This window comes from Saccopteryx leptura, chromosome 6, assembly GCF_036850995.1.
Source record: "Saccopteryx leptura isolate mSacLep1 chromosome 6, mSacLep1_pri_phased_curated, whole genome shotgun sequence".
Taxonomy (NCBI): Eukaryota; Metazoa; Chordata; class Mammalia; order Chiroptera; family Emballonuridae; genus Saccopteryx; species Saccopteryx leptura.
Genome location: NC_089508.1, coordinates 108,291,121 through 108,306,577, shown reverse-complemented (window position 1 = coordinate 108,306,577; position 15,457 = coordinate 108,291,121). Strand labels below are relative to the sequence as shown.

General features: G+C 40.2%; 1 protein-coding gene across 4 annotated transcripts in view; it reads left to right on the top strand.

The window, feature by feature from the left end:
- SLC25A21 (solute carrier family 25 member 21) overlaps positions 1 to 15,457 on the top strand; it is a 531,270-nt gene that overhangs the window by 465,154 nt on the left and 50,659 nt on the right. For all 4 annotated transcript variants that reach the window (XM_066344492.1, XM_066344496.1, XM_066344494.1 and 1 more), the window contains one exon: positions 9,025 to 9,091. In XM_066344492.1, the coding sequence (XP_066200589.1) occupies positions 9,025 to 9,091 (67 nt within the window). The remainder of the gene's footprint in view (positions 1 to 9,024; positions 9,092 to 15,457) is intronic.

Genomic DNA, 15,457 nt, shown 5'->3' with positions numbered 1-15,457 from the left:
GGTGAAAGCATCCTTCTCATGCTGCATGTGAGTGTGCTGCAGGTGGCTTGGAAAATGGCTTTGTAACTTGGAAATCATCTCTTTAATTGGCCTTTTCAGGTTCAGATTATGTGCATCTTGGTGCTGGCATTCTGCGTGATGGTTGCTGGACCCTGGTTATGAATCTCAGCAGTGTGGGCCCCCATGCCCTTTGTCTCCAACAACCAGGGAAAGCCTCCGTTTCTACAGGCAGCAGGTTTGAACGTCGATCTTTCCTCTCTTAGTTGGGAAGATCATTTATTCATGCTTTCCTTATAGTCATATCTCAGTAATCTATCTGTTGAGTTTTATAACCTTGCTGATGGACAACAGGGTATGACTCCCTCTGAGGTCATTTTTGAAGCAGCTACAGTTTCCCTTCTTCCTTCGGGCTGCAGTGAAGCAAAGATCCCATATTGTTGCTCTAACACCAATACCCTGCTTACTAACTTAGTGACTTTGGAAATTTCCCAGCCTGCCTGGAGGAGCAATCGAACTCTACAGTACAAATTACTTCCAAACAAACTTTTTCTACATGCTATATTAGGGAAATAACAGCAAAACCAACCCAGAGCGGGAAAGAAAGAGGGACAGCACATGTGATTTTTCCACTCTTTCTTGGTTTCTTTACCTGAGTCAAAATTTGACTGTTCTATTTACTGTTTACCACAAAGTCTTCAGATTTCAGTAGCTGACTTTATGCCATCCAAATGGACTAAAGATGTTGTCAGGCACAAGATGTTTAAATAAGGATCTGTTTGGTCTCTTTGGGTCCCTAAAATTTGGACCTTAAGCAAGGTAACCTAAAATTGGAGCCTACTAATGAGAGACAGTAAGAAGTCTTCTTCGAGGCTTTGACTGGACATAAGTGAAACACCAAGATGGGACACAAACTTGAACTCTAAGGAAATTCCACATTTCCTTGCTTAATACAATCAACACCTTTTCATTGGTTGGTCTGTGATCTTGGAGTCACCCAATATGTTAAATAGCTTCATGCTGTAAAGTGGGGATAGGGGCAAATGAGGAGTAAAATTATTTTGTGGGGTTTGACACAAATCTGTATTTCAAATAAGCTATGTGTGAGTTGCATCTTTGAGAGCAACACATGCCGTGCAGTTTTGATCTCCATTTTATAGATGTACATAAGTAATACAAGGTCTGTTTTGATTACACAATTAAAACCAAATGTGATCCAGTATTGTAGTACTCTGTGTCTACTTATGTTTCTGAACAACAACTCTGATTAGTGTATGAACCAACATTATTAAAGACCTAAAGCCCCATCCTCAGGTTTGCTTATGCATTCTCCACGTTCCATCTACAGTATGGGGTTCTCTCACAGATAATCATCCTAATGGGATAGGATTTTAGCATGTGATGGACTCTTCAAAGAAATCATCTAAAACCATTTTTTAAAATGGCTCTCACAGTCTCCTCCTAAAAGCTTTGCTTAACATTTAACAACTATCTTTGCTATAATTTTTTTTTGAGGAAGGGAGATAGTGATACAGACTCCTACATGTGCCCCAACCAGGATCTACCCAGCAACCCCTGTCTGGGGCTGATGCTCAAATCAACCAAGCTATTTTTAGCACCTAAGGCTGATGCACTGGGACCAACAAAGCTGCTATGATTATGATTTAAGAATTACCATTTAAAACTTTTTCTGAAATGGGGGTGTTAAAGGCTGTTTGTATCAAAATATTTTAGTAGGTTAATAGAACACAGAGTTGAAAGCTCAATTAGTAAAGATTTATTTTTAATTTTACATAATCATAAATTTGAAGATAGGATGCCAGAATTAGTTAATTCATTGATCAAGATCCAGGTCCTTTCCATCTTCTTGCTGGCCATCCTCAGCTTGTGGGTAATTATAATTCACTTGGACACAGCACACAGGTACCTCATGCAGCTACAACAGCATCTAGCAAAGAAGAGGGACTTTGTTTTGCATGTGCCTCTTTCCCTTAAGTTGGAAATCCATGACTTCCAGCATCCATTCTTTCCCCATGCTGGTCTCATGGGCTAGGTTTGGGTCATGTGTCCATGCCTGTGACAGGATTCCACTAACACAGTAATGGGACCACCATGATTGGCTTGAAGAGTTCTGCTTTATCCTTGCACTGGACAAGGGCTTTCTTCCATAAGCATAGACAGTGGTGAATACCTGCTCCCCAAGGAACAAGGAAAGGTTTCAGGAATATCTGTTGGGTGACGAGCCAACAGTACTCCCCACTGACTTTTTGGATAACAGTGTTTGTTGTTATTTCTTTAAGTGAGAGGCAAGAAGGCAAGACAGACTCCCGCATGAGCCCCAACCAGAATCCACCCAGCAAGCCCCATACCAGACGATGCTCTTCATGTTTGGGCCACTGCTCTGTTGCTTTGCAACCAAGCTATTTCATTGCCTGAGGTGAGGCCACAGAGCTGTTCTCAGTGCCCAGGACCAACTTTTGCTTGAACCATTTGAGCCATGGCTGCAGGAGAGGAAGAGAGAGAGAGAGAAAGAGGGGTAGAATTGTGGAGAAGCAGATGGTTGCTTCTCCTTTGTGCCCTGACTAGGAATCAAATCCAGGACTTCCACAAGCTGGACTGATGCTCCACTGCTAAGCCAACCGGCCAGGGCCACAGTTTTTATTTTAATACCTAGTATGAGTATCTCAGGGTTTGTTTTTTTTATTATATTACTGAAGTAAGTATTATTTTTCCCGTATACTGACAGAATTATACTGGTGTGCCTCTTAAGGGCAAAAGTTATCCTGGAAGGAGAACAAACTTTATCGTAGGGCCTACTTTTATTTTTTTCCCATTCTGATCAAACTAGAAATATATAATCATAAACCCAAAAGCTTTCACAAAAAAAAAGAAAGAAAAGAAAGAGAGATCTCATTCATCTCAGCCCAGCCCTATCAGTGACACAGATAGGGTTTCACAATACTGTAGAACAGAATGGATGGAAATGGAATGGAACCCTGACTGTTAGTTGCCATTTCTGCTTCCTCCTAAACTAAGAAACAACAAGGCATTTTTGCAATAGAAATAACTTTCCAAAAGTGTTTATAAAAATAGTTTTATTTCAAGAAAAACTGCAATACATTATAGCCCAGGAGTCAAGGACATGGACTGTGAGGACAGTGGCACTTGGCTAGAGTCACTGTATCCTATTTGGCAGTGACATGATGATAGGTCTCACCTGCAAAATGAAGAACATAATCATACCTACTTGAAAGGCTTGTGGGAATTGAGTGAAATTAAAATATGTCCATATGCCTTTATATATTTAATCTTAACAGAGTGGGTAGCACATAGTAATCATTCAACAAATCTGACCATTTTTACTTATAACACTATCAACAAAAGTTTCTGAACATCCAAATTAACATTTTCCTACCACATTATACTTAAAATCAAACTCGATTTTCAGAAGTAGCAACTTTGAGAAACAAAATATGAGGCTGCCATATAGTTTATGCTATAGTGTTACAGGAGGTCTGGCATTGGTTCTTGTGCCTCTTCCAAAAAGTTTTCCAAACTGGCTTGATGTGGGTCAGAACTAAAACCAGAGTGGTGGCTTTACTGTCTTTTCAGGGAGATGAACTGCCTTCGATGCTGTATAAACAGAATCTCGCTTTCTATCCATCCAAGGCATGTCAATTTGCTTCTTGAGAAAGAAGTCATATGAAGCATGTTGATAGGGCTGTCGCAAATCTCTTAACTTCCTTAGTTATGTCCTGGTAAGCTACACGTTCTGTATTTCAAGCTAAAACTATATACAGGAAGGAAAATTTGGCACAATGAACAGTTCATGTGGATATAAACCTCAGTTCTTTAGTAGGAAAAAAAGTGATATAAACCTCAGTTCTTTAGCAAGAGAAAAGGGGGTATAAATGTCCATTTTTTAGCAGAAAAAAAAGATTATGTCCATCATAAAACGTTACAAACCCTTTCTGTTTCTTAGATCTGTATATCATACTTTGCATTAGGAAAACGTTCAGTAATTTTCTAACCAAGTTGGAAAATAGCTCATCAACTTGAGCTTTTGCCTACATTCTCTTGCTCAGATTTTGGGTGTGCCCATTCTGATTGGCCCAGGAGCATGTGCTAACTGACAAGAAGTCTCTTTATGTGAAAGGGCATAGGACTGAGGCTCTGCAGCAGCCGCTCAGCGGGAAAGGCTATGAGGTTTCCTTTTTGGATCTAGGACTTTGCATTGTAAGTAATAAACTCAACTCAAACTTAACTAAAAAATTAAATGTAGTATAAATGTAACTGTATCTCAGAGAATCAAAAGCAAAGGAAAACACCAGTATTCAAGAAGAGTTGAGATGTAACTAGGCTTAAGGAAATCTTGGCATCAGAGGCACACTCACAGCACTGGGCTTCTTTTCTCTATCTTGCTTCTGTGTTTCCCTAAATGGTAGCTTCCTTCTTTTTTAACAATGCATATTGACTTACTTCAAATAACTAAAGACTGCTGTTGATTTTTCAGCTTTATATATTAGAGCTTCAACCACATAGATCGAGACTGATATTTCCAGTTCTAATTCCAAAATCATAGGGAAAAAAAACTCAGGTTTAGCTTGAATCAAATTAACTGGGGCAAAGAGGCAGAATACCATTTGGATTCATTTGGTGAGGTGCCCGATCAACGGCTGCCGACAAGCAGTAACATTATACCAATATGCTGGTTCTGGTGGTTAAAAAAAAATTGTGGGAGGGGCTGTTCTCACCAGAAGAGGTGCTGGTCCAACTATTCCAGAGATGTCCACTATTTTATGGATATCTGTAATACATAAAAAAGGAAGTCGAGAGCAGGCATATAGATCAATGGAACAGAACGGAGAACCCAGAAATAAACCCACAGCTCTATGGACAACTGATATTTGACAAAGGAGGTAAGGAAATACAATGGAGTAAAGACAGCCTCTTTAACAAATGGTATTGGGAAAATTGGACAACTACCTGCAAAAAAATGAAACTTGACCACCAACTTACACCATTCACAAAAATAAACTCAAAATGGAGAAAAGACTTAAATGTAAATCGTGAAACCATAAGCATCTTAGAAGAAAACATAGGCAGTAAGCTCTCCGACATCTCTTGCAGCAATATATTTGCTGGTTTATCTCCATGGGGAAGTGAAATAAAAGACAGGATAAACAAATGGGACTATATCAAACTAAAAAGCTTTTGCACAGCTAAAGACAATAAGAACAGAATAAAAAGACAAACTACACAATGGGAGAACATATTTGACAGTACGTCTGATAAGGGGTTAATAACCAAAATTTATAAAGAACTTGTAAATCTCAACACCAGGAAGACAAACAATCCAATCAAAAAATGGGAAAAAGAAATGAATAGACACTTCTCCAAAGAGGATATACAGATGGCCAATAGGCATATGAAAAAATGCTCAACATCACTAATCATTAGAGAAATGCAAATTAAAACCACAATGAGATATCACCTCACACCAGTCAGAATGGCGCTCATCAACAAAACAACACAGAATAAGTGCTGGCGAGGATGTGGAGAAAAGGGGACACTCCTCACTGCTGGTGGGAATGCAGACTGGGGAAGCCTCTGTAGAAAACAGTATGGAGACTCCTCAAAAAATTGAAAATCGAACTGCCTTTTGACCCAGCTATCCCACTTTTAGGAATATACCCCAAGAACACCATAGAACGGTTCCAGAAGGAGAAATGCACCCCCATGTTTATAGCAGCATTGTTCACAATAGCGAAGATCTGGAAACAGCCCAAGTGTCCGTCAGAGGACGAGTGGATTAAAAAGCTTTGGTACATATATACTATGGAATACTACTCAGCCATAAGAAATGATGACATCGGATCATTTACAATAACATGGATGGACCTTGATAACATTATACGGAGCGAAATAAGTAAATCAGAAAAAACTAAGAACTATATGAACCCATGCATTGATGGGACATAAAAATGAGACTCAGAGACATGGACAAGAATGTGATGGTAACAGGGAGTGGGGTGGAGGGGTGGGGAGGGGGCGAGGAAGGAGAGGGAGGGGGTAGGGGGAGGGTAGGGACACAAAGAAAACCAGATAGAAGGTGATGGAGGATGATTTGACTTTGGGTGAGGGGTATGCAGCATAATCAAAGGTCAAAATAATCTGGAGATGTTTTCTTGGAACATATGTACCCTGATTTATCAATGTCACTGTATTAAAATTAATAAAAATAAGATTAAAAAAAAAGGAAGTCGATAGTTCTAGCTCCCTATTTGCCAGCAAAGACTGCCGTGGTCCTTGAGAAGTTCCCATTAATGCTATCCATCTACTGTTAGAAAGTTCAGGATGGTGGGGTGGCTGGAGGCAGTGGTGGGGATGATTGGACATGAAAGGAACCAAGCAGGGAAAAGGGAAGAAGGATGCATTGCGGAGGCATTGCCAACATGAAGCAGAGGGCTCTGGACCTCCCAGATCTTTTCAGATTAAATCCTTATGCTTTTCCCAGCTGCCTCTCTTCCTTCTTACCTTACACCTCATTTTAATATTTTCTCCCATAATTTTTAAAATGAAGACCTTCTGTGTTACTTATAAGACTTCTGTTCTCCAGAGAAGCAATGCTCTACTTTAGGCAAAAGTTTGAAGTAAGGCAGAGTTTGTCTCTTCAGAAAAGTACTTTCCCATGTCCTCTTGTTCTTTTTCTTAAAATAACAAAATCTGAGGATTAGAGGAGACCCACCTGGAAGGCCAGTGAGTCCATCCATTTCTGGCATCCATCCATGACAAGTGTCCATCTGGACTGCTTGACTACATATCATAAAGGGGCACTCACCACTTTTCAGGAGGGCCCTGTCTATCTCTATATAGTTCTGATTGTTAGAACTACCTCCTTGTATTGAGCTCCTACTGGGACAAAAATGTGTCTTTCCTTGTTGTTTGCACCTGTTGGTCCTAGTTCTACCACCTGGAGACAAACAAACAAGTCTCATGTCTTTCCTACATGCTTGCCTTCCGAGAGACGCATAATGCTATGTTTCTTCCTGTGATCTTTCTTTTTCACGTTCAACAACTGTTCTTTCTGTAACTGTTCCTGTAGTATGGGATTTCAGTTACCTCTATTAACCAGGACACTCTGTTCTAGAAGCTTTACTTATTTAAATGTTCTTAATTCTACCCCCCCTCAGTAATCATGCATAATCTTCCAGATGTGGAAAAATCATCACGGAAAGAACAGAACTAATAATGTCTTTCATTAGAAGTGTAGAATTTCAGGGAAATTGCATTTATCTTTTGGGAAGGGCAAACCTATGCTTAGTCACTCTCATGCTGAAAACTATATAATAATTAATTTATAATGAAATTAGAATGATAAAGAGTGATGGTATTTAAATTTTACAAGTGAATTTCAGGCATCAGTAGTTGATATTAAAATGAAAGAAGGTAGAAGGAATTTGTGAATTCCCATAGTTCTTCAAATCACATGTTTGCTTTATTTCTTATTCATAATGCTAGTACTCTCCATTCAGAGAAAGAGTATGCAGAGTAAATGCATATCAGGGGGTTATTTGATTCCTTTCTTCTCTTCATGAAAGTCATATGCTTAACAAGCACTTGCATTCTGGGTACACACACACACACATACACACACAGGCTCGAGCAAAGACTCTAATGCACACCTAGTCTTCAAGGACCTAACAGTGTAAAAGCTATTAGCCCTGGCCAGTGGCATAGTGGATTGAGTGCCACCCGGGAACACCAAGGTTGTCGGCTCAACCCCAGGGTCACCAGGGTTTGAGCCCTGGTCAGGTCACATGCAAAGCAATCAATGGCACAACTAAGCAGAACAGCAAGTTGATGCTTCTCTCTCTCTTATTCTCTCTCTCTCTCTCTTTCTCTCTCTCTCTCTCTCTCTCTCTCACATACACACACACACAATAAGTAAGGCAGTTAAGGAAGAGCAAGAGGTCACCATGTTGGATTGAGTGGCACAGTGGGTTAGCCTGAATGAACTCTTATTCTTGTTTCAAGAGCACAGCTAGAAGTAGAACCCAATTTGAAGAAGTTGGAGTGAATCAGGAAATCTCTAGCCCAATGTAAAATGGGCATCCTAACGTAGGAACACACGAGTACTGCCTTTATCTGTGGTCACTTAGGAGTTCATCAAGAACACTGTCTCAGGAAATAATGTAGAATATTCTCTTTTATTTATGTATTTTCAGGTTTAAGATGAGGTTATAACATATATAGGTAAAGAGATATAGATGATATAGATATATAGGTATAGATGTAGATATAAATATAGATATAGATAGATATAGAGATATAGATATAGATATAGATAGATATAGATGAAATAGATATATAGATATATAGAGAGAGGAATTCCAAGTTAGACAAATTTAAAACTCTCTAATATGAAATAAGTGATGACTTTTTATAAGTTTTTGTGTGTGTGTGTGTGTGTGTGTGTGTGTGTGTGTGTTTTTCTGAAGCTGGAAATGGGGAGGCAGTCAGATAGACTCCCGCATGTGCCCGACTGGGATCCACCTGGCACGCCCACCAGGGGGCGATGCTTTGCCCATCCGGGGCATCGCTCTGTTGCAACCAGAGCCATTCTAGCGCCTGGGGCAGAGGCCATGGAGCCATCCCCAGCGCCCGGGCCATCTTTTGCTCCAATGGAGCCTTGGCTGCAGGAGGGGAAGAGAGAGACAGAGAGGAAGGAGAGGGGGAGGGGTGGAGAAGCAGATGGGCGCCTCTCCTGTGTGCTCTGGCCGGGAATCGAACCCGGGACTTCTGCACGCCAGGCCAACACTCTACCACTGAGCCAACCAGCCAGGGCTGACTTTTTATAAGTTTTATCATAAGCATATCTACTTTTTTTTCTAAAATTATCTGAATATATGACAAGTTCCTCAGCATTGGCAATAGGAGCTGTCTCAGGCCCTGTGAAACTATACATCAGCAATAACTTATTTTCTAATCCCTTTGCTTACATAAACTCTTTGATTTCTCCAACAGAATGTTCGGTTTCTACAAGGGAATTCTGCCACCCATATTGGCTGAAACACCAAAAAGAGCAGTGAAGGTGAGTAGTGTGTGCCCTCCAACCAACACAGACCACAGTGATGGCTTCAGTGTTCAACATCCCACATCAGCCTGTGAGACATTAATGTGAATTCAACGTGAGATAAGATGTTTAATGCACAAATTATAGCATAATGTTATTATAATTAGACTTGATTAATCTCTCAAATATTGGTCTGTAGAATTTTCTTTTCAGGTAAGGGCATTCCCTTCTAACGGGGAAATTCTATAAGAAGCACCAGGGTAAATGAAATTCATGTAATCACAACCAAGCAATCACAACGTAGCTTGGACTTTTTCTCAAAGCAATCCATCAATTTTTCTTTGGAGCAATAATTATTAAAGAGAGAGGGAAAAGAGAGGGGAGGAGGGAGGTAAAAAAAAACCTTTCTCCCTGACTTATTCCCATTTTATGAACGGAGCAAACGAATACACTCTATTTCTTTGATATGATTCACATAAAACACATTTATTTGGCATGCTAACTTCACCCCCTTCATCTCCTCTGTTAAAATTTTCTATTCTGGTTTTTACAAAATTATTACTCTATTACCCTGATTTTCATATTCTTAACCACATAACTATGGAGTTTATGTACTATTTACTGGTTCAGTATCTGGATAGAAACACAAAGCTCTGGTGGGATCTCCGAAGAAGAAAAAACTAAGTCTAACCAGTTTTTTATATATTTTTTCAGACAAAAGTCTTAATCACAGTGACTAACTGGTATTGACCCCCATACCCACACCACTGACAATACTAAATATGGCTTTCTCTTTCCACAGTAAGGGTAACTAACATAAGCTTAGATTGAAAGACTTCCTTTTCAACTGACACAAAGCTTTTTTCACGTGCATTACTCAATTTATATTTCTGATATTTTTGAAATGTAAGAAGGGGCAGCTTAACTTGACCTGTGGCAGTGCAGTTGGTAAAGCATTGATTTGGAATGCTGAGGTTGCCAGTTCGAAACTCTGGGCTTGCCTAGTCAAGGCACATATGGGAATTAATGCTTCCTGCTCCTCCTCCCCCTTCTCTCTCTCTTTCTCTCTCCTCTAGCTCTTTCCCCTCCTAAAATGAATTAAAAAATCTTTTTTAAAAAAGGGACAGCCTGGCGTGCGGGGGACCCGGGTTCGATTCCCGGCCAGGGCACATAGGAGAAGCGCCCATTTGCTTCTCCACCCCCCCCCTTCCTCTCTGTCTCTCTCTTCCCCTCCAGCAGCCGAGGCTCCATTGGAGCAAAGATGGCCCGGGCGCTGGGGATGGCTCCTTGGCCTCTGCCCCAGGCGCTAGAGTGGCTCTGGTCGCAGCAGAGCGACACCCCGGAGGGGCAGAGCATCGCCTCCTGGTGGGCAGAGCATCGCCCCTGGTGGGCGTGCCGGGTGGATCCTGGTCGGGCGCATGCGGGAGTCTGTCTCTCCCCGTTTCCAGCTTCAGAAAAATACAAAAAAAAAAAAAAAAAAGGGACAGCTTATATACTTTTACTCAGCAAATTCAGAGGATGACTACATTAAAATTAATGCTAAAATAACTACATACCACATATATACACAAACAGCAACTGTTACATTTGTCAAAATAATGATTTAATAGGATTTACTTCAGGTGTAGAATTCAGAAAGCAAAGCTTTAAAACACACTTTCTCTATAAATTCACCCTCTTTGTTGCCATAGTTTTTGTGATTTTTATATTATTACTTCAATACAAATTTCATTATAAGGATCTGAATCTTAGTAAAGAATCTGGAAAAAGTTCACCAAAGTACACAAGAGGGCTGAACTGGATTCTGAAATGGCTTCACTTGATAAAAGATTGCCCAAGTAAACAGAGCAGAGTTCCTGTTCAAAACCAAAGTTGTCTCCATGGAATAATATGTTCGTTTGTTCAGTGTTTTTCACTTGTAAATAAAGTAAATTATTATTAAAGTTTTTCCTGGAATATTTTTCCTTAATACTATACATTGGAGACAATTTAAACTTTAAGACAATTAAGGTTTATCAATGTTGAACAGCCTTTCATGGAAAAAAAAAAAAGTTGAGTTTTACAAAACTGAGTTAGTCTCTACTTAAAAAAAACCAGTGCTCCCTGCCAGAGCAATGGTTAACAGATGAACTTTCAGGCAACTGGATATGGTGTATGTAACCCAGACATCTTGTTCCAAGTAGTTTTTACCTTAAAATTATTGAGACATATGGTAAGTACGTTGGCTTTTTAAGTATAAGTTGGAGTTAAAACTGTATCTTTGCCAGATGGATTGCACTATTTTTTAACACAATTTATGAAAACATTCATTTTATAAGATATTTATCTTAGGATTTGTGAGGAAAGCGATCATCTTATTGTAACAATTTCATACATTATAAACAGCTTCATTGTATGTCATCAAAGTTTACTTCAGAAAAAAATATTTAGAGACCATACACATACACACACACATATGCATGTATGTGGTCTATGAATACTTTATACATATATGGATATAGATATAGATTGTCCTTGGGAATGATACCTCAGTTACAATCATTACTGCACTCAGAAAGAGACATTTTTTCTGTACTATTCAATATATTCTTTTAAATGAGACTCATTAAAATAATAAGACTCATTGATGCTAAATAAATGAAACTTCCTCTTTTACAAAATAAGACAATTAGTGTTGCAGACAGCAAAAGGAAGTGAAGACTCGGGAAGAGACCGCCTGGTTCCTCAGAAACGAGAAACAACATGTCCAAGGTCCCAGGGCCTGTCTTGAACATCACAGTTCCAGAACACCATTTTTCCATGATTGGACCCTAAAGGACTGCATATTGCTAACCAAACTCACGAGAGATTATAAATTGTGAAGGCTGCTTGTTCACCACTGTCATGACGTCTACACATAGTAGATGCTCACTTGATATTCCATAAGTAAGTGGTACTATATAGAGAGAGAAACAGAAAGAAAATTTGTTGGTTTATGACAGAAGACACTTCTGTCCTGTTCGCCAAAATTCCCACATCTACTATTCAGAATTTCTGGGAAGCCGAGACTTCCATTTCCAGCTGAGATGTAGTAACAGGGACCAGATTTACTCTCCTGCCTGAAACAACAACAAAAAAATGAATGAAATATGAAACCATAATTTTCAAGACACTGGACCTCAGACAAGGAAGGACAGAGAGACGGAAGCAAAGGCGATGAGCCCTATGGTTGCCCCACCTCGGAAGGACTTCCAGGCCCAGGGGCAGGCAGGGGAATATAGACAGAGTCCAGTGGAGTCCCTGGTTGAGAAGATGCAGAGAGGCCAGGGAGGGCAAGGGAGCTAGAGCTCACCAAAGTACTGCAGAAGAGAGTTGTGCAGAGACAGAGCTCCTAAGATCTGCAGAGGGACCCCTTAAGTATTCAGCTGAAAACTGACCAGTGTGTGCACGTAAGGAAACTAGCCAGGCCTGAGAAAGAGCCATCCTTGGAATCAGAAAGAACAGCACTCCGAGCCACACAAGGCTGAGAATACCAGTCAAACTGGAAGGCTTCAAAATGCACATGGCATCGAAAGAACTGCTCGGAAAGGGTTTGCCTCCAAAGTAATGTAATGAGAGAAAGTCAGAAAGAAGAAAACATGTTTTTACACTGAAAGGGAACAAGGTGGTGAGGCCTTTTGTGAAGCCCATCATCTCCCAGAACTTCCCTGGACCCAGTGAGGATCGCTTTGAGCAGTGTTTCCAAAAGGTGGGTCATGGCCCATGAGTCATAAAATCAGTTTAGTGAGTCACTAGATGTAGTGGGTCATGACCAGAAATTGTTTCAATGAAATAGAAACAGACTTACAGATTGGAAAGGGGTAAATACTGTATTATAGCAATGTTTTGTTTCAGTTAGAAATACAAGAGCCCCACTGTGAGCATGCATGTGCATACATGTGCTTGTGTGGAGCAAATATTTTGTACAGAGATTGTGGTTGAAAAGGTTAGAACGCTGTCTGGAGGGACTCTGGGCTCCAGGGTCAGGGAAAGCAAGCGTCAGCAACAAGGACACCGGGGCAGAGAGTCCGCGCTCAGCAGCAGGAGCAGAGAGAGCATCGCAGTTGAGAGCACATGCAGGCCTTGGAGGTAGACAGCATCTGAGTCCTTTCACTCACTAACTGAAGGACACAGATCGGTAGAATGGGGATCATGGCTGTATTGGCACTGTGATCTGATGACGTTTTGTGGATTAAATGCAGGAGCACACGCTAAGACCTTAGCATGTTGCCTGAACTGCAGCAGCCTCTCCTGAGTGATGCACACAACTAAGGCATTTATGATTCCTTTAGTAGCCGCAGTGAAGACAGGGAATGGAAAATAAAACTTTCTGAAAATCTCCTATGTGCAAGGCATGTCAGGAAATCTTACTTACAAGCTTTTATTTAAGGACTGCTCCAAAAGGTAAGTTTTGTGTTCCTGAGGGTTACAGAGGTCAAGTGACTCACACATGCTTTCACAGCGAAGTCGCATAGCCAGGATTCAGACCCAGGACCGTTCCCACCAAAATCCCAGCAAGGTAATTGTCAAAAACAGTGATGATGATGACCATAACAAACGAAGAAAAAATTAATTATCTTTAAAGCCGAAGACTAGAATGCATTTCCTCTCATGGTTAATGGTTTCTAGTGCATCTCTCATCAAAACAGTGGTGGTCCTGGTGGTATTAATATAACTCCAGGACATAGTTTCAGGGTTATCTCCACTGGTGGATTCAGCCAGTTCACACCAATTTGGCAAAACCAATACCTAATTTTTTGTTAAGTTCAGCAAACTGGTTGTTAAAATGACACTTGTAATCAGGGTTCTCTCTAAGGTGAGTGCGTGGGCAGCCACTCAATGTGGAAATCACAAATTTACATTCCCTACTCTTTTTCAACATTCATCTGCACAGCAGCATATTCTAAGTGCCCGTAGTAATGCTCATTCCATCCATAGGTGAAAATAATTGCAAGTGAGGATGCCAATTAAGAAGCAATATAGAAATATCTTAAATAACAGTTTTATTTTTGTCAGGTATTATTTAATACTTTTTCATTAATTTTTTTGTGTGTATGTGTGACAGAGACAGAGAGAGGGACAGATAGGGACAGACAATCTGGAAGGGAGTGAGATGAGAAGCACTAATTCTTTGTTGCGGCTCCTCAGTTGTTCATTGATTGCTTTCTTATATGTGCCTTGACCGGGGGGGCTACAGCAGACCGAGTGACCTCTTGCTCAAGCCAGCAACTTTGGGCTCAAGCTGGTGAGCCTTGCTCAAACCAGATGAGCCTGTGCTCGAGCTAGTGACCTTGGGGTTTCGAACCTGTGTAATCCACGTCCCAGTTTGATGCTCTATCCACTGCGCCACTGCCTGGTCAGGCTTTTTTCATTAATGTTTTATAACTCTTTCTTATAATAGAGTCTAGTTTTATTGTATGTACCTCTTTTTCTGTTCTTATTTAAAAATTAAATGCATGAAATAATAAACTACTTTTTGGTATATATATTTTTTATACTTGAAACGGTCATTAGGGCAGAGATCCAGTAGTTAAATTATTTGAATCCCACCACTGGTTATCACCACCCACTGGGTTGTTAGGTCAAAATGGCAGAGGCTCCCTTTGTTTACTGCTGCATTTCCAGTACCTCTTAGAATACAATACAATATTTGTTGAATGAGTAAATGAGTGAATCCCATTCCTAGAAAAGTCTACAACCACAGTTAATCTAAAGAAGCATGGCATAAAAGTAATTCGTGATCTTTAAAAGAATGAAAATCTCTGGGAAAGAAGACTGAGCAAGACCTTGGAGTTTACGCCTAGATGTTTGGGGGGATGGTGGCACTTACTTGTAGAGGGGTATGCACAGGTAAAGAAAAAAAAGAATGAAAATCTATCTGGTGATGTAATGACTCTTCAGGTGCCCATTAGACCTATTTGAGCCACTTCTATACCACATAACTACCTCTTTCTAGCAACAGAGTATTATTTAGCCTCCAAATCTATATATATATATTTTTTATTGTTCCATTTTACTGGGTGAAAAAGTGATAGAGTAGAAGACATGTGTGATCATAAAATACCCATGCTATTTCTGGGGTCTTGAGAAACAGACCAGCAGGGCCTAAGAGAGAACCTTACCAGAGTTGCTTGTGGTTACCTCACAGAGCGCCCAGGAGCAAAACATTGTGTTCAAGCACAGGTGTTGCCCAAAGCTGAAGGAAAAAATTGTACTTTGGGTATACTACACAAAGTGATTGATTCTATTTGTCTTCTTAGAAATTCATTTTCAGAAAAATAATATTAAACATCATCTACTGAAGGAACCAACATAATCTTCTTCATCATCATATTGTAGAGGTAGACTGAGTAGCTCTCCTCTGCT